This window comes from Magnolia sinica, chromosome 16 (genome assembly GCF_029962835.1).
Source record: "Magnolia sinica isolate HGM2019 chromosome 16, MsV1, whole genome shotgun sequence".
In the NCBI taxonomy this organism is placed as follows: Eukaryota; Viridiplantae; Streptophyta; class Magnoliopsida; order Magnoliales; family Magnoliaceae; genus Magnolia; species Magnolia sinica.
The window spans coordinates 4,927,744-4,940,452 of NC_080588.1; the positions used below are offsets into that span (position 1 = coordinate 4,927,744).

The window sequence follows — 12,709 nt, forward strand, 5'->3', positions numbered from 1 at the left end:
ACGGGCAGCTATACCCATCCAAACTCTCCAAACAAGGATTCCATGCTACGGGAGCGTGTGATTTGTGATGTACAATCGAATTCTCAATATTGGAAAATGGAGCCCAGTTTCGGAAAATCCGTACCACTAGCATGCCATATCCCACGGTAGATGGACCATGTACGTAAAAACTCTCGCATAGATAAGTCCATCCTACTATATATATATATATTTTAAGAAATAGACGGTAGATAGGGAAAAAATCAACGGTTCATATTCAATAAAAGAAAACCCAAATACTTTCACACGTAAACTTCTAATCTAGAAGATACCTGTGGACAGTAATAACAATATCAACGGCCCTGATTATGTCGGAAGTAGAAACTTGAGTAAACAGTGTAAAAGCTCACGCCGTGTACTCCACGAACCCCCAAAACCAAAACGGTGTCCCTATTCAGAGAATCCACGAGCTTTTACACTCAGACTCGGGTTTTCTGACAGAGAAAAAACCGTATGCGTACGTACTCAGATCGTATATTATACGCAACGGAAGGGGAACGTGTCCGATACCAGACTGACAAAGTGACAGTTATAGAAACCTAGGGTTTCCGTTAGCATCTCTCTCTCCTTAAATCCAATGCCCTAGCTAGGGTATGTGTTTCTGTCACTGGAAAATCTTTCGATCTGCATATCAGCAATGGGGCGATCTCGTGTAGTTCATAGCTCTTCTGCAGCAGACGATGATCCAAATCAAAGGTCGATTTTTCGCACTCTCTCTTCTGCTGCTGCTTTTTTATTTTTTTTTATTTTTTACCTTCCGTTTTTGCGCTTTTGGTTCATGGGCTGTTGAATTTATGTTTTGTGAAGATTTTAAGTTGTTTTTCTGAGGAGTTTGATTTTATATTTGTTGAATTTCGTTGAATTGTTGTGGAAATTTCAGTTGGGCAGTTCAGTTAGTTACTAAAATGTGGATTTCCTGATTTGGTTTGATGGGATTTTGAATTTGGTAATAGGATTGGGTACTGAGTTACTCAGTACACTTTTATCGTACTGAGTAAACTCAGTTGGGCCTACCATGAATGTATGTGAGTTATCCACGCTGTCCATCCGTTTTACCAGATCATTTTAGTGGTTGATTCTAAAATAGAAGTATTCCCAAAGCTTAAGTGGACCACACTAAAGGAAACAATGCGAATAATGACTTCCACTGTTGAAACCTTGCTAGGGCCCACAGTGATGTTTATTTGTCATCCAACCTGTTCATAAGATTACACAGACATGGATGAAGGGAAAACACAAATATCAGCATGATCCAAAACTTCTGGGGGCCTCAAGAAATTTTCAACGGTAGAATTTCAATTCACACTATTTCCCGTGGTGAGGTCTACTTGAGATTTGGATATATCTCATTTTTGGGATCAAGCCATATAATTATCTGTTAAAATGGATGGACGGAGTAGATAAAATATGTAAATCACGGTGGACCCCACAGAGTTTACTCAGTACGCTTACCGTACTGAGTTACTCAGTACGCAATCCGCTTCCTTGAATTTGGGAATGGATTCATGTTAAAATATGGGCTCTGTTGCGGATTGTGCACGGGCCAGAAATCACACTGATCGAGGATTGGGGCCTTCTGATCAGTGGCCGTCAAATGGAAGGTTGGAAAGGAGATGGTGATGGTCCAAGTTCAAATGGAACAATTGAACTGTTAGGATCACTTGAGCAGTTGATTTATTGGCTATGCCCCACTTGCAGCAGGCCTCAATTGCTGGGTGATCTGGGTTGGACACATGCATGCCCCATGCACAGTGGACGTGTGCATGTATACTATACACCACACTCTGCTGAAGTATGGTATAATTCCTTGTGCAAACAGTCCACTGTATAGATGGCTCACATGTAAGTCAATCTAGAGTATCTATATAATGGCCCCCACTATGGATGGGCATGGCCACACTGACAGTGATCAGATATCCCAATTATCTATTTTTCCCACTGATTTCAGACTGTCCAATCTCTTTTTAATGACCATATGATGGCCTCTGTCATATGGCTAGGATCATTGATCGATGTAACTTTTTGGCTATGCATCATCCATATCAGGCTATTGATGGTCTGGAACTCTGGATTGACACGCGTGAATGCCACATGCATGCCGGATTTGTGTATGAGTATGATCTGTGGTACTTTGCTCGCATGTGGCAAAATTCCTTATCATGTTAAAGTAATCATTGGAGTGTTTTGGAAATTGGGTTTAAATTTGTCATTTTATTATGATTTTGCAATTATATTTTTGTTGGAAATGCTAAGGGCCCCTTTGGACGACGGGTTAAAATAATTTAAACTCATTTCTAGAAGTCAACATACGATCTTGCTTCAATAATTCCACCTGAAATTTGTCAGAGGTTCTAATATATGTATGATATCTACCATTTTTCCTTGACAGAGTTATGAGTTCTCGGCTTGAATTTAGTTAGTCTTTATATGTGGTCTTTTCCTTCTCATGAATGGAGTTTTTAGTTGTGGAAGGGATCATCACGATCATCTAAGCCTTATCTCAACTAATTGGGTCGGCCACATGAATCCTATTATGACATTCCACCTTGTTAAGGACCATATCCTCAGTTAAACCATAGGTCATGTGGAGGAATTCATGGTTTTTTTTTTTTTTTTTTTTTTGCCTATTTTCGAAGTTTTTGTTTTTTGGTTGATTGTGATTCTATGTTTGTTATTTTGGTTACCTTAGTTATTATACTGGTGAAAGTTGTTATTTATTTTCACCTTGTATATATTAAGGTTTCAACTTTCAATTGGGTGGTTTAACTATTTTAATGTGATCTTTTCGATTTTGATTTGATGAAATTATGAGTTTTAGTTGTGTTCATAGTTATGGAAGAGTATGGCCAATTATAATGATACTTATTAAGAAAAGAAAGGATGTGTAGGAAAGAGAGTGAGATTCTAGTTGTAGTCATGTGACTAGCAACCACTGACCCTAGCTTCGTTTCATTAATCTGACAAACTACACAAATACCCTTAATGGGGTAAAATATGAAGAAAGGACAAAAAAAAAACAAACAGTGTGGCCATAAAACACCACTATACTACACATTCCAGTTGTTAACATTAACAAAGTAATTCTACCTGTAAAGTTGGAGAATACATGTCACATATGCGCAGCTTGCCCAAAAGATACTATAACGACTAGTTCCCTTAGCATTAATAAATAAATCAGCAAGCTGATCCTCAGATTTAGCTGACACAATGCATATCTCATTATGAACTAAATTCTTTTTGTCAGTACGTTATGCGCCACCTTCTCTCTCACAAAATGACAACCCACCTGCGTGCTTTATTCTTTCATGGTAGAGTGGGCTAAACTGATGTTCATAGTTGCTAGATTATCACCAAATGAGGTCATGGGTGATTCAAAAAGAAGGCAAAGGAAGAGGAAACTTAATGTAGACAAAGGTTGCTAGCATTGTGGTTAAAAGAAAGGGACAAAAATACAAACTATTTCCTTGTGATTAGTAAAGAAAGATGCAAATAAGTCACAAACTAGTGGTGGGTGGGAAAGAGTGGAAGGAAAAGCAATTATATGTGACTCTGCTGTTTGATGCTTTAAGGAGCTCCCAATGGTGGGTGGATGGGAGAGGTCGAAGATGGATTTTTTTTTTGGAACGATGAGAAATTGAATTAAGAAAAAGGCCGCAACCAGAATATACAAAAAACAAAGAACCATACAACAACCCAAAAGTCCCTTATAGCTCAGCCCATATTTCCGGAAACTGAACTACCGCCTTCGAGGCCACTGCCCATTCTATTACATCCCATTTTGCTTTCTCGAACACTTCCCATACTTGCCCCTCATGATTCCTAAAAACTCTATTATTCCATTCCCTCCATAGGAACCAAATACTGGCCAACATCGCTAGCCGCCATACTTTGTGACTTGCATTCGAGTGCATTCTTTCGTGCCACACAAGGAAAAACTCATTAATGGACTTTGGGGAAACCCACAAAATGCCACAAAGTCTGAAGAACTCTTGCCACAATTGCCTTGTAAAAGCACAATGAATGAAGACTTGATCCACCAACTCCTCCTCTTGATAGCAAATAACACAAACATTCTGAAGAATCATCTTCATTTTCCTAAGATTGTCAACTGTAAGAACCTTGCTACACCCTACTAGCCATGCAAAAGCCACCACCTTTGAAGGCGCTCCATACCGTTGAACAAAAGTTGACAGACTTATCCCATTGCTTGTAACACCCCCCCTCCAAAAACTTATGGAAGGATCTAACGGAAAATTTTCCGGATCTCTCTTTCAGCCACACCATCGAATCCAATTATGATGATACAGGCCTCACCTGAGCAATAAGGGACAACAAATTAACTAACTCCACCTCTTCGTCAATTAAATTCCTTCTGCATGGTGTAAGTGAAAGCCTACTCATAGATTAACTAACTCCTCCACATTCATAAGCCACATAAGTGAAAGCCTATTCATGGAGTAGATAAATGTATTACCCATGCCTACCTAGGTGGATGTCTAGGTGGATGAATGATGGGTATGATTACGGGTTGACGAATATCCAACCTAAGCAAGTGGACGATCATCCCACTTGAAATGCGTATTATGACATCTCTACATTCATGCTCATACCACATATCCTTATTGTTTGTATTATCTTATATTGTGCTACATATGAACCATGCTGGGTTTACTCACTAGTCTGGCTAGCTAACGTTGTGGATTAAACAACCATACAAAGACAGATGATGCAGGACGATCTAATCAGGTCCAGAAAATGAGGTCGGGTTGGTGGATGAAACTCAGGAACAATGGCTGTACTTGGCAGAAGACGAGCTCGCTGCATTAGGCGAATGAATAGATTTTTTTGAGATTTATGTTAGGCAGTTTAATTTTCATTCATGTTAACCGTTTGATTTGAATTATGTTTATATTTATAACATTGTTAGACAATGATTGATCATTTAGTGGAATAAAGTCCCAAATGGGTGGACTTAGGTTGTTGTTAGGAATTTATCTTATGAATGTGAATGTTTTGGATGAAGTATTGTTAGATCAAGTAGGATGGTTAAGCATGTGAATGTTGATGTGATGACAATCTAGAATACATATAATTGTGCCTCTTAGCAATATATGATGGATGAATTTAGGTACACTTAATGTTCGAGTCATGGATCGTAACTCGGGTATGAGGGTGCACACTCTGTATCTGAAGTGCGGGGCGTGACAAAATGCTTCACAGAGGGGGAGGTTAATGGTCTTATTTCAGGTTGCAAAGTTGTTGAGAACGCCATTTAAGTTAGTCACCTTTAGTATGCGGACGTCACTACTTTTTTGTGATGCAGATTCAACATCAGTGGATAATTTACGTAAGATTTTGGTTTGCTTTAAAGCTATATTAGGGCTCAAGATCAATGAGGCTAAAAGTGAGATGCTTCGGATTCATGTCTCAGATGAGGAATTACGACTGTTGGCTACCGTTTTTTGTTGTAAAGCAGGCTCTTTTCCATCCTCCCACTTGGGTCTCCCTCTTTGCATATGTGAGCCAACCAAGCATCTTTGAGACATGGTTATTGAGAGAATTGAGCAGAAGCTTAGTACTTGGAAGCGTTGAACCCTATCTTATGGCGATCAGTTAACCCTCTTGAAAACTTTCTTCTCCAATATGCCAGTTTATATTTTTTGTCGCTCTTCAAATGTCCTAAGTCGGTGCTTGATAGAATCGAAAAGATGAGAAGGGTCTTCTTTTGGAGAGGGGCCTTTGAGGGTCACAAATTCCATCTCCTAAAATGGGGGTAGGTTTGCAAACCTATTTCAAAAGGGGGAGCAGTGCTTAAAGATTTGGGTATGTTCAATAATGCGCTTCTTGGTAAATGGCAGTGAAAATTGGGAACCGATTTGAAAGGGCTTTGGTTAGATGTTATTGTTAGCAAGTATGGAAGGTGGGAGGGGGGTTTAGATGATTAAGTCTTCCTCCCTTTATAGGGCATCGGTGATTTGGAAGGCGATAGTGGCTTCTGAGTATCTATTTCGGCAGGGTGTTGCTTTCAGTCTTGGAGACGAGAAGAGTATTCTATTCTGGGTGGATGTGTGGTGTGGGCATAAGTTGTTCCAAGTTCGGTTTCCTAGAATTGCAATGTTAGCCTCAGATCGCTTTGTCACTGTCCAGAGGTGCTACTCTTTTTGTGGCAACTCAATAGTGTGGAATCCTTCTTTCCAAAGGAACGTGTCAGACATAGAGTTTGCGGAATTAGTGCAACTTTGGAACTCCTCAGCAGTGTTTCCCCTTCGAATGAAGAAGAGGATTTTATGATCTGCTCAGCTCAATAACTCCGAAAGATTCTTTGTGCGCTCCTTCTCAATTCTCTCAGGAGGACATCCCCAGCTCGCTCACCCTTTCCATCACTGGTTTTATGGGGCTCCGCCTCGGGTGGTTGTCTTCATGTGGCTTGTGGCTAGGAAAATAGTTCTGACTGTTGACAACCTATGGTGGAGGTCTCTCATTCTCCCAAACATCAGCCTCATGTGTATGGAGAATGCAGAATCGATCGATCATCTTTTTATTCATTGTTCCTTTGCATAGAAGATATGGGAGTACTTCCTCAGGTCGTCCAATAGACATTGGGTTATGTTGGTTTCGGTGAAAGCTCTTTTATGGGCTTGGCATGGGAGGAGTGGAAGGAAAGATGAGAAAATGGAGTGGAGGGTTCTCCTTATGGCCATTCTTTCGGCTATCTGGAAAGAACAAAATGGGTGGTGTTTCAGGAATGAGCTCTCCTCTGTTGAAAGGGTGGTGGGCATTATTAAGGGATATGTGTATGATTGGGCTTCAGTTGTTTAATCTTCTGAAATAGTTTTCCCTTGTTTGTCTCTTTGTTTTTGTTTGTATTCTTTCCTGCCTTTGGCGAGTGTTTTATATAATTTTTTTGTTACCTCTAAAAAAAAAACATGAGGAACCAATGGATATCGAAATTAAAGCTCCAACTCCATGATTTGTCATGCAAAACAAGAAGAACCAATGGATTTGTAACCATTTGACATTGATTTAACATAATTGCAACAAAAAAAGGGATTGGAAATTGAAAATGCTCACTGGATCAAACATGTGGGATATATCAGTGGTACTTGTGCATTTTGTATTGCACAGGTGGGTTACAAGATATATCATGGGATATATCGGCCAATATCTTCTATATTTAAAACATTGTTTTTAACTACAATTTTACTATTGTCTTTTGGAGAATTAAGTACATGGTGTGAAACTTAACCTATCAATTTCATTTATACATATTAGTTGCAGTTTAATTGGCTAAATGTGCATATTCGATTGAGTTTTGGTGGAGCCCATGCCAATTCTCCTTCTGTTGATATTTATTGGGCTTGGGAATAGTCTTCTTCTGATTCAAGAAACGGCTAGGACAAGGCTATAATGGCAGTGATGATGATGTTATATATATATATATTGTTTTCCTTTTTGGTTTGATTACATAGGTATGTTGCATTTTGTTGCGAATGTAAACAAATTATTCGCTTCTTCCAACAAAATTTTCATTTGGGCACTTTAGTTCTCTAAATATGGTCTTGATCTGAAATTCAAAATGCTTCCTGTCTTTTTGTAGAACAAAGAGGAGAAGGGTTCCTAACAGTGGAGAGAATTTAGAGACACTATCAACAGGTAAGTTACCACTGAGATGTATGTGAGGTGAAATCTCATGCTAATGTGACTAATTACAGCATAAACTTTTTTTTTTTTTTTTCACTTAAAAACAATATTAGCTCTCTTGGAAGTTTGAAATGGCTGTCTTCTAGACCAATTATCATTTCTGCAACCTTTCAGCATTATAAGATTGAGGATGTTTACACGTGAGTACAAATGCATATAATAAGAAAAAAATAGTCTGTGAGTTTGGATCTGCCTGATCTTTGGTTTCACGTCCTAAAATGAGCTAGTGTAACTGATGGACGGAGTAGATGTTACACAGACATCATGGTGGGCCTCACAGTTTTTTCGTTACACAGGATCCCTGAACAGGTGTTGTAGGAAATTTACTTTCGTTTGTGGAGGTTCACTATTCTGTCCATGGAGGGCCATGCTCAGGTGATCTAAATTGTCTATTGGATATGCCCCATCATGAGGCTGCTCATCAATATCTGGACTCAAAGATCCTACCATTTTGTCTGCTGGTCAATAAATAGATGAAAAAGAAACGAGTTACAGCAGCCGTCCACATAGAGTGGAAAATAGGCCAATATTATTATATTCCGATCTGGTGAATTTTGGGGCATCCCTTCTCACTGTGGGCTCATTAGATCAGTACCTTTGGATCATGGAACCATGTGCATAACATGTTTTGAATTGTGCCCTCTGCGAACTATCTGGCTAATACCTAATCCCTATAACTCATCACAGAGAGATCTGATTTCCTTCAAATGCATACCCTGCTCTATTTCCACCATTGATCCTGGTTTTACATTTTCTGATCCTTGAGTGACAGAATTATTTTTTTATCCATGAACTAGAAACAGATTCAGTAGAACTGCGAGTACCCTTTGAGGAGTGTGCAGCTATTTTTCCAATGTCTGAAATTGATATGACATTTTGAGTGCCATTTGGTGATTTAAAAAGTTATATTTTACTGTCTTTACAACCACAATGAATGGTGTCCTTCTCCATCAATAACTCTAACTCTTTGTTTGAGGCAGGTCAAGGAACAAATGACGGCAAAAGGGCTTTGTATCACTGCAATTACTGCAACAAGGACATCTCTGGGAAGATACGTATTAAGTGTGCAAAATGTCCTGATTTCGACCTGTGTGTGGAGTGCTTTTCAGTGGGAGCTGAAGTTACACCTCATAAAAGTATTCACCATTATAGGGTTATGGTATGGTGCCACTAGTGAAAACTTAATTTTCTTATTACATCTTTAGCCTCATTCTGCCATCATCCTGTATTGGTGTGGAAGTATAAATAAATTTTATCCTTGCATGGTCTGCAATTAGCTGTTAATATGGTGCTGCTCGTGTCATTAGGAGTTAAATCTTTTGAGACTCTGACTTTCTAATGGAGTTTGTCTCTAGATATGCTTGGCATGATAAGGCTTAGAATGTTGGTCCTTGGCAGCTATACAGGATACTCGCTGTTTTTTTTTTTTCCCCCAGCCTGAATTGATTCTTTGCTATCTATAAATGAAGTTATAAGAATTAGTGAGGTGCGTGGCGGTGCATTATAAATGTAGGAGTTTGTGAGGTCTGTGCGTGCTTGTTAGTACATTCACGAGCAGTTGGGTCATGTAGTGTCCATGATTTGCTGAAGTTGGTTTGGACACTGATGTATTTAGAGAGTTAATCATCTATGTTTTGTTTTGGGTATTCGGTATAGGCTATTTGCCTCTTGTATTTTTCTCCTTTACCCTTTCAGCCTTTTGGTTGTTGGGACCATGTGAGGATCCATCATCCAAACCATTTTTTTTTTTTTTTTTTGGCATCTCTTGGTTCCTTCTGAATAAAATAATGTCACCTATAAAGAAAAGAAAGGAAAACAAGAAATCCTATCAACCATAAAACATTAGCTGAGTTTTTTAGGTTGTTGAGGAATTTTCTTAGTTGTCGTTTCTGAACTAGTTGTCGTTTCTGAACTAGTCATCGTTTCTGAATTTTCTTAGTTGTCGATAAATCCCACTACTGACATTTGAAATTATCTTTCAAAAAAATAAAATAAAAATAAATTAGATTTTTGGTTTTACCATTAAATTTGCATCTGCCAACCGTGCTTTTTGAATGAGATTTGTGGTATCAAATCCTTAAAAACAGAAGCTTATTTGGTGCAACAAGTAATTCTTGCCATCAAGTTTCACTGTGGTTATCATCAATGTAGGATTGTGATCTTGTTGTCTTGTCCCTATTGATGCATGGCTCTTTGATCACCAATTACTATAACATCTTTATTAATACATAAAAGTGACAGAGAAAAACGTAAAAGAGGATGGAAGAGGGAGAAAACAAGAATACGAGAAGGAAAGGATCAGAGGAGGCAATTCGGATCGTAGGCAAGAACCTAGGTTGGAGCATGGTGGCTAGGAAAACGAAGGCACACCAGATTCTAACATCCATTGAAGTGGAGAGGGATGTTACATTGTTCATCAGTCATTTTCTTGAGGAATGGTTTGTGACAAACTTTCGGCATCACTTCGGAAAGTTGGGATTGGTCACGAAGGTGGTGATTCCATGCCATAAAGGTAGTCTCGCCTTTGTATGATTCAAGTAGAAGGACGAAGCAGAGAGTAGTGGCCGATATACATCATAGATGGCTATCAAGGAAGAGAATTTTCGTCGACACGGCAAGATACAGTCCATAATTAGGGGTGCCAATGGGCTAGGTTATCCACCAATGTCCATCATGCCTATACCCATGCCCCCCGGGAGGAGGAATAGATGCAATGAAGAAACTAAAGAAAAGATACATATTTGATGATTTAAGAACTTCGAAGCAGAATAATATGATTGTTGTTGATCCAAGACTTTAATCTAGCTATTGTTGTTGGTGCAATAGACTAATAAGAAAGATCTGCCCAAATATAGGCACCTCCAAGCAAAGCTTAACGTAAGAACAACAACTAAAGTAGAGAATAAAACCTTGAATTTTTTTTATTGAATTCAGAAGTGCCTTTATCTAAGGATTTATCACAAAAATAAAAGGCTAATCAAAGACAGATGCTAAATAGATAAAAAGATCTAATGAGATTTTATTACAGAGCTGGTTGATTGCATTATGCTGACTAATTAGGAGGCTTGGGCCTCCTTGTTGATGGGCCAACTGTGGGGTGTGAGTTTGGGCCTAATGGATCTAGCCCTGGCTCATGGGTCTTGGGTCTAGGTGATGTGGCTTGGCCTATATCAACTCAGCTGCATGGCACTCCTCAAGCCATACTTATCAGATGCGTGCCCATTTAACACTTGGGCTGGTCCTGCAAGCCCAACTGCCCTAGGCCCATAACCTTGGACCTAGCAACACCAGGCCTAGCATCCCCAGCAGGGCCCCTAATTAGCCCAACAGGATTGGACCCAAATCACGTTGCCACCTGAGAAACTAGCAGGTGGAGGCCCATTGGACCCAAGCTTTGAAATGTTCTTAACTGCTGCTTGTTTCCTAACGGTCACATTTTATTTTTTTTTAATCGTTGGGGTGGGTTTGATATCTGAGGTGGAGAGATCCGGCGACAGAGAAGAGGTATTTCTGGCAGCTCCTCCTGACATTCCAGCAACTCCAACAGCTTTTGCAGGCGACGACGAAACAGACAACAACACATTTTTAGAAACCACCATTTCAACTACAGCATTTCCGGCTGGTCACAACAACACAACACTAGAGGGATGCTGCGACTGGAGGGGACTTTCTCAGTAATGGCTGTCATCCCTTTTGCAGCTGATGCTCTGCAAACAGGGATATCCGCAGACTGCGAGGAGGTGGAACCACCATTTTACCGGGCAAGCTTTTGACGATTTCCATACTTCGTTCTCTTCTATGGAGCCTCGCTGGAAAACCTCCACGTTAATGGTGGGAAGAGGGCAGTTGACAATGGCAACAGGCCTCGGCATTGCAGAGCACTTTCGCTGTTAGGATTATCTCTCAAGGAATCATCAAAGGGATAAGCGATTCATTTCCATGTTTAATGGCGTCTAGTGCACATTGAATTTTCTCCTCTTGTTTGGTAGCTAGTCTGAAACTGTTCTCATAGAAACCGATCAGAAGTTTATCATTCTCAGCCGTGGCTGCCTTTCCTGACGACCTTGTCTCGCCGATTGCTGCATGAAGCTAGCCGAGAGAGAGAGAGAGAGAGAGAGAGAGAGAGAGAGAGAGAGAGAGAGAGAGAGAGAGAGAGAGAGAGAGAGAGAGAGAGAGAGAGAGAGAGAGAGAGAGAGTTGCTGTAAGTTATATGGCAAATTGTAACAATAGTTTAAGCATTGTAGGTTATATGGCAAATTGTAACAATAGTTTAAGCATTGTAAATTATATGGCAAATTCTAACAATAGTTTAAGCACTAAAGATTGAGAGACAGGTTCCTAGAAATGAGAAAAAATGAAGGAGATGAAAAGAAGAGACATAAACTGCATTAAATTCATTATAGGTGAGGACAGGAGGGGCTTGGTGAAAGATAATGACACTATAGAGTAATGGAGGGGCTATCACCGGCTGTTGAATGAAGACTCAAGCATGGGGATAGGTAGGAGGAGCCTTAGACTTGCGTGCTTGGTAAGGGAAGTAAAAGCAGCTCCAGCAAGATTAAAAAAAGGAAAGCCTCTTGGATTTCAGTTGCTTTCTCTGAAAGAATAAAAAAGGCTGCTGGACAAATGACATACCAATAGAGGTGGGAAGGATGCTTCGTGAAATTGAACTAGTTTCTATAGCTATTTTTTCCAACAAAATTTTGCAGATATAAAAAAATGCTAAATGAGTGGTAGAGAACTACTGCGATGGTTGCATGAACAAAGGACAAATGACATCCTGATAAAGCTGTGAAGGATACTCAGTGAAATTGGATCTGTTTCTTTAGCCAGTTTTTTCATCAAAATTTAGCAGATAATCAAAATGCTAGATGATTGAAGGAAATATTGAGTAGTTAGGTAGAGGCCATGTGGGTAGGTGCTGAGGAGGAAACATGCCCCAAAAAGAGAGATTGGTATCATTTAATAC

The 12,709-nt window shown here is 39.6% G+C and overlaps 1 protein-coding gene across 2 annotated transcripts in view; it reads left to right on the forward strand.

Moving 5' to 3' along the window:
- Nucleotides 1-394: 394 nt before the first annotated feature.
- The window catches only part of LOC131228627 (transcriptional adapter ADA2), a 49,798-nt gene continuing 37,483 nt past the window's right edge, over nt 395-12,709 (forward strand). Inside the window, exons 1-3 of one of the 2 annotated variants that reach the window (XM_058224409.1) lie at nt 395-735; nt 7,637-7,692; nt 8,721-8,899. In XM_058224409.1, the coding sequence (XP_058080392.1) occupies nt 677-735; nt 7,637-7,692; nt 8,721-8,899 (294 nt within the window). In that variant the 5' untranslated portion in view covers nt 395-676. The remainder of the gene's footprint in view (nt 736-7,636; nt 7,693-8,720; nt 8,900-12,709) is intronic. The other variant, XM_058224410.1, reaches the window with a different exon arrangement.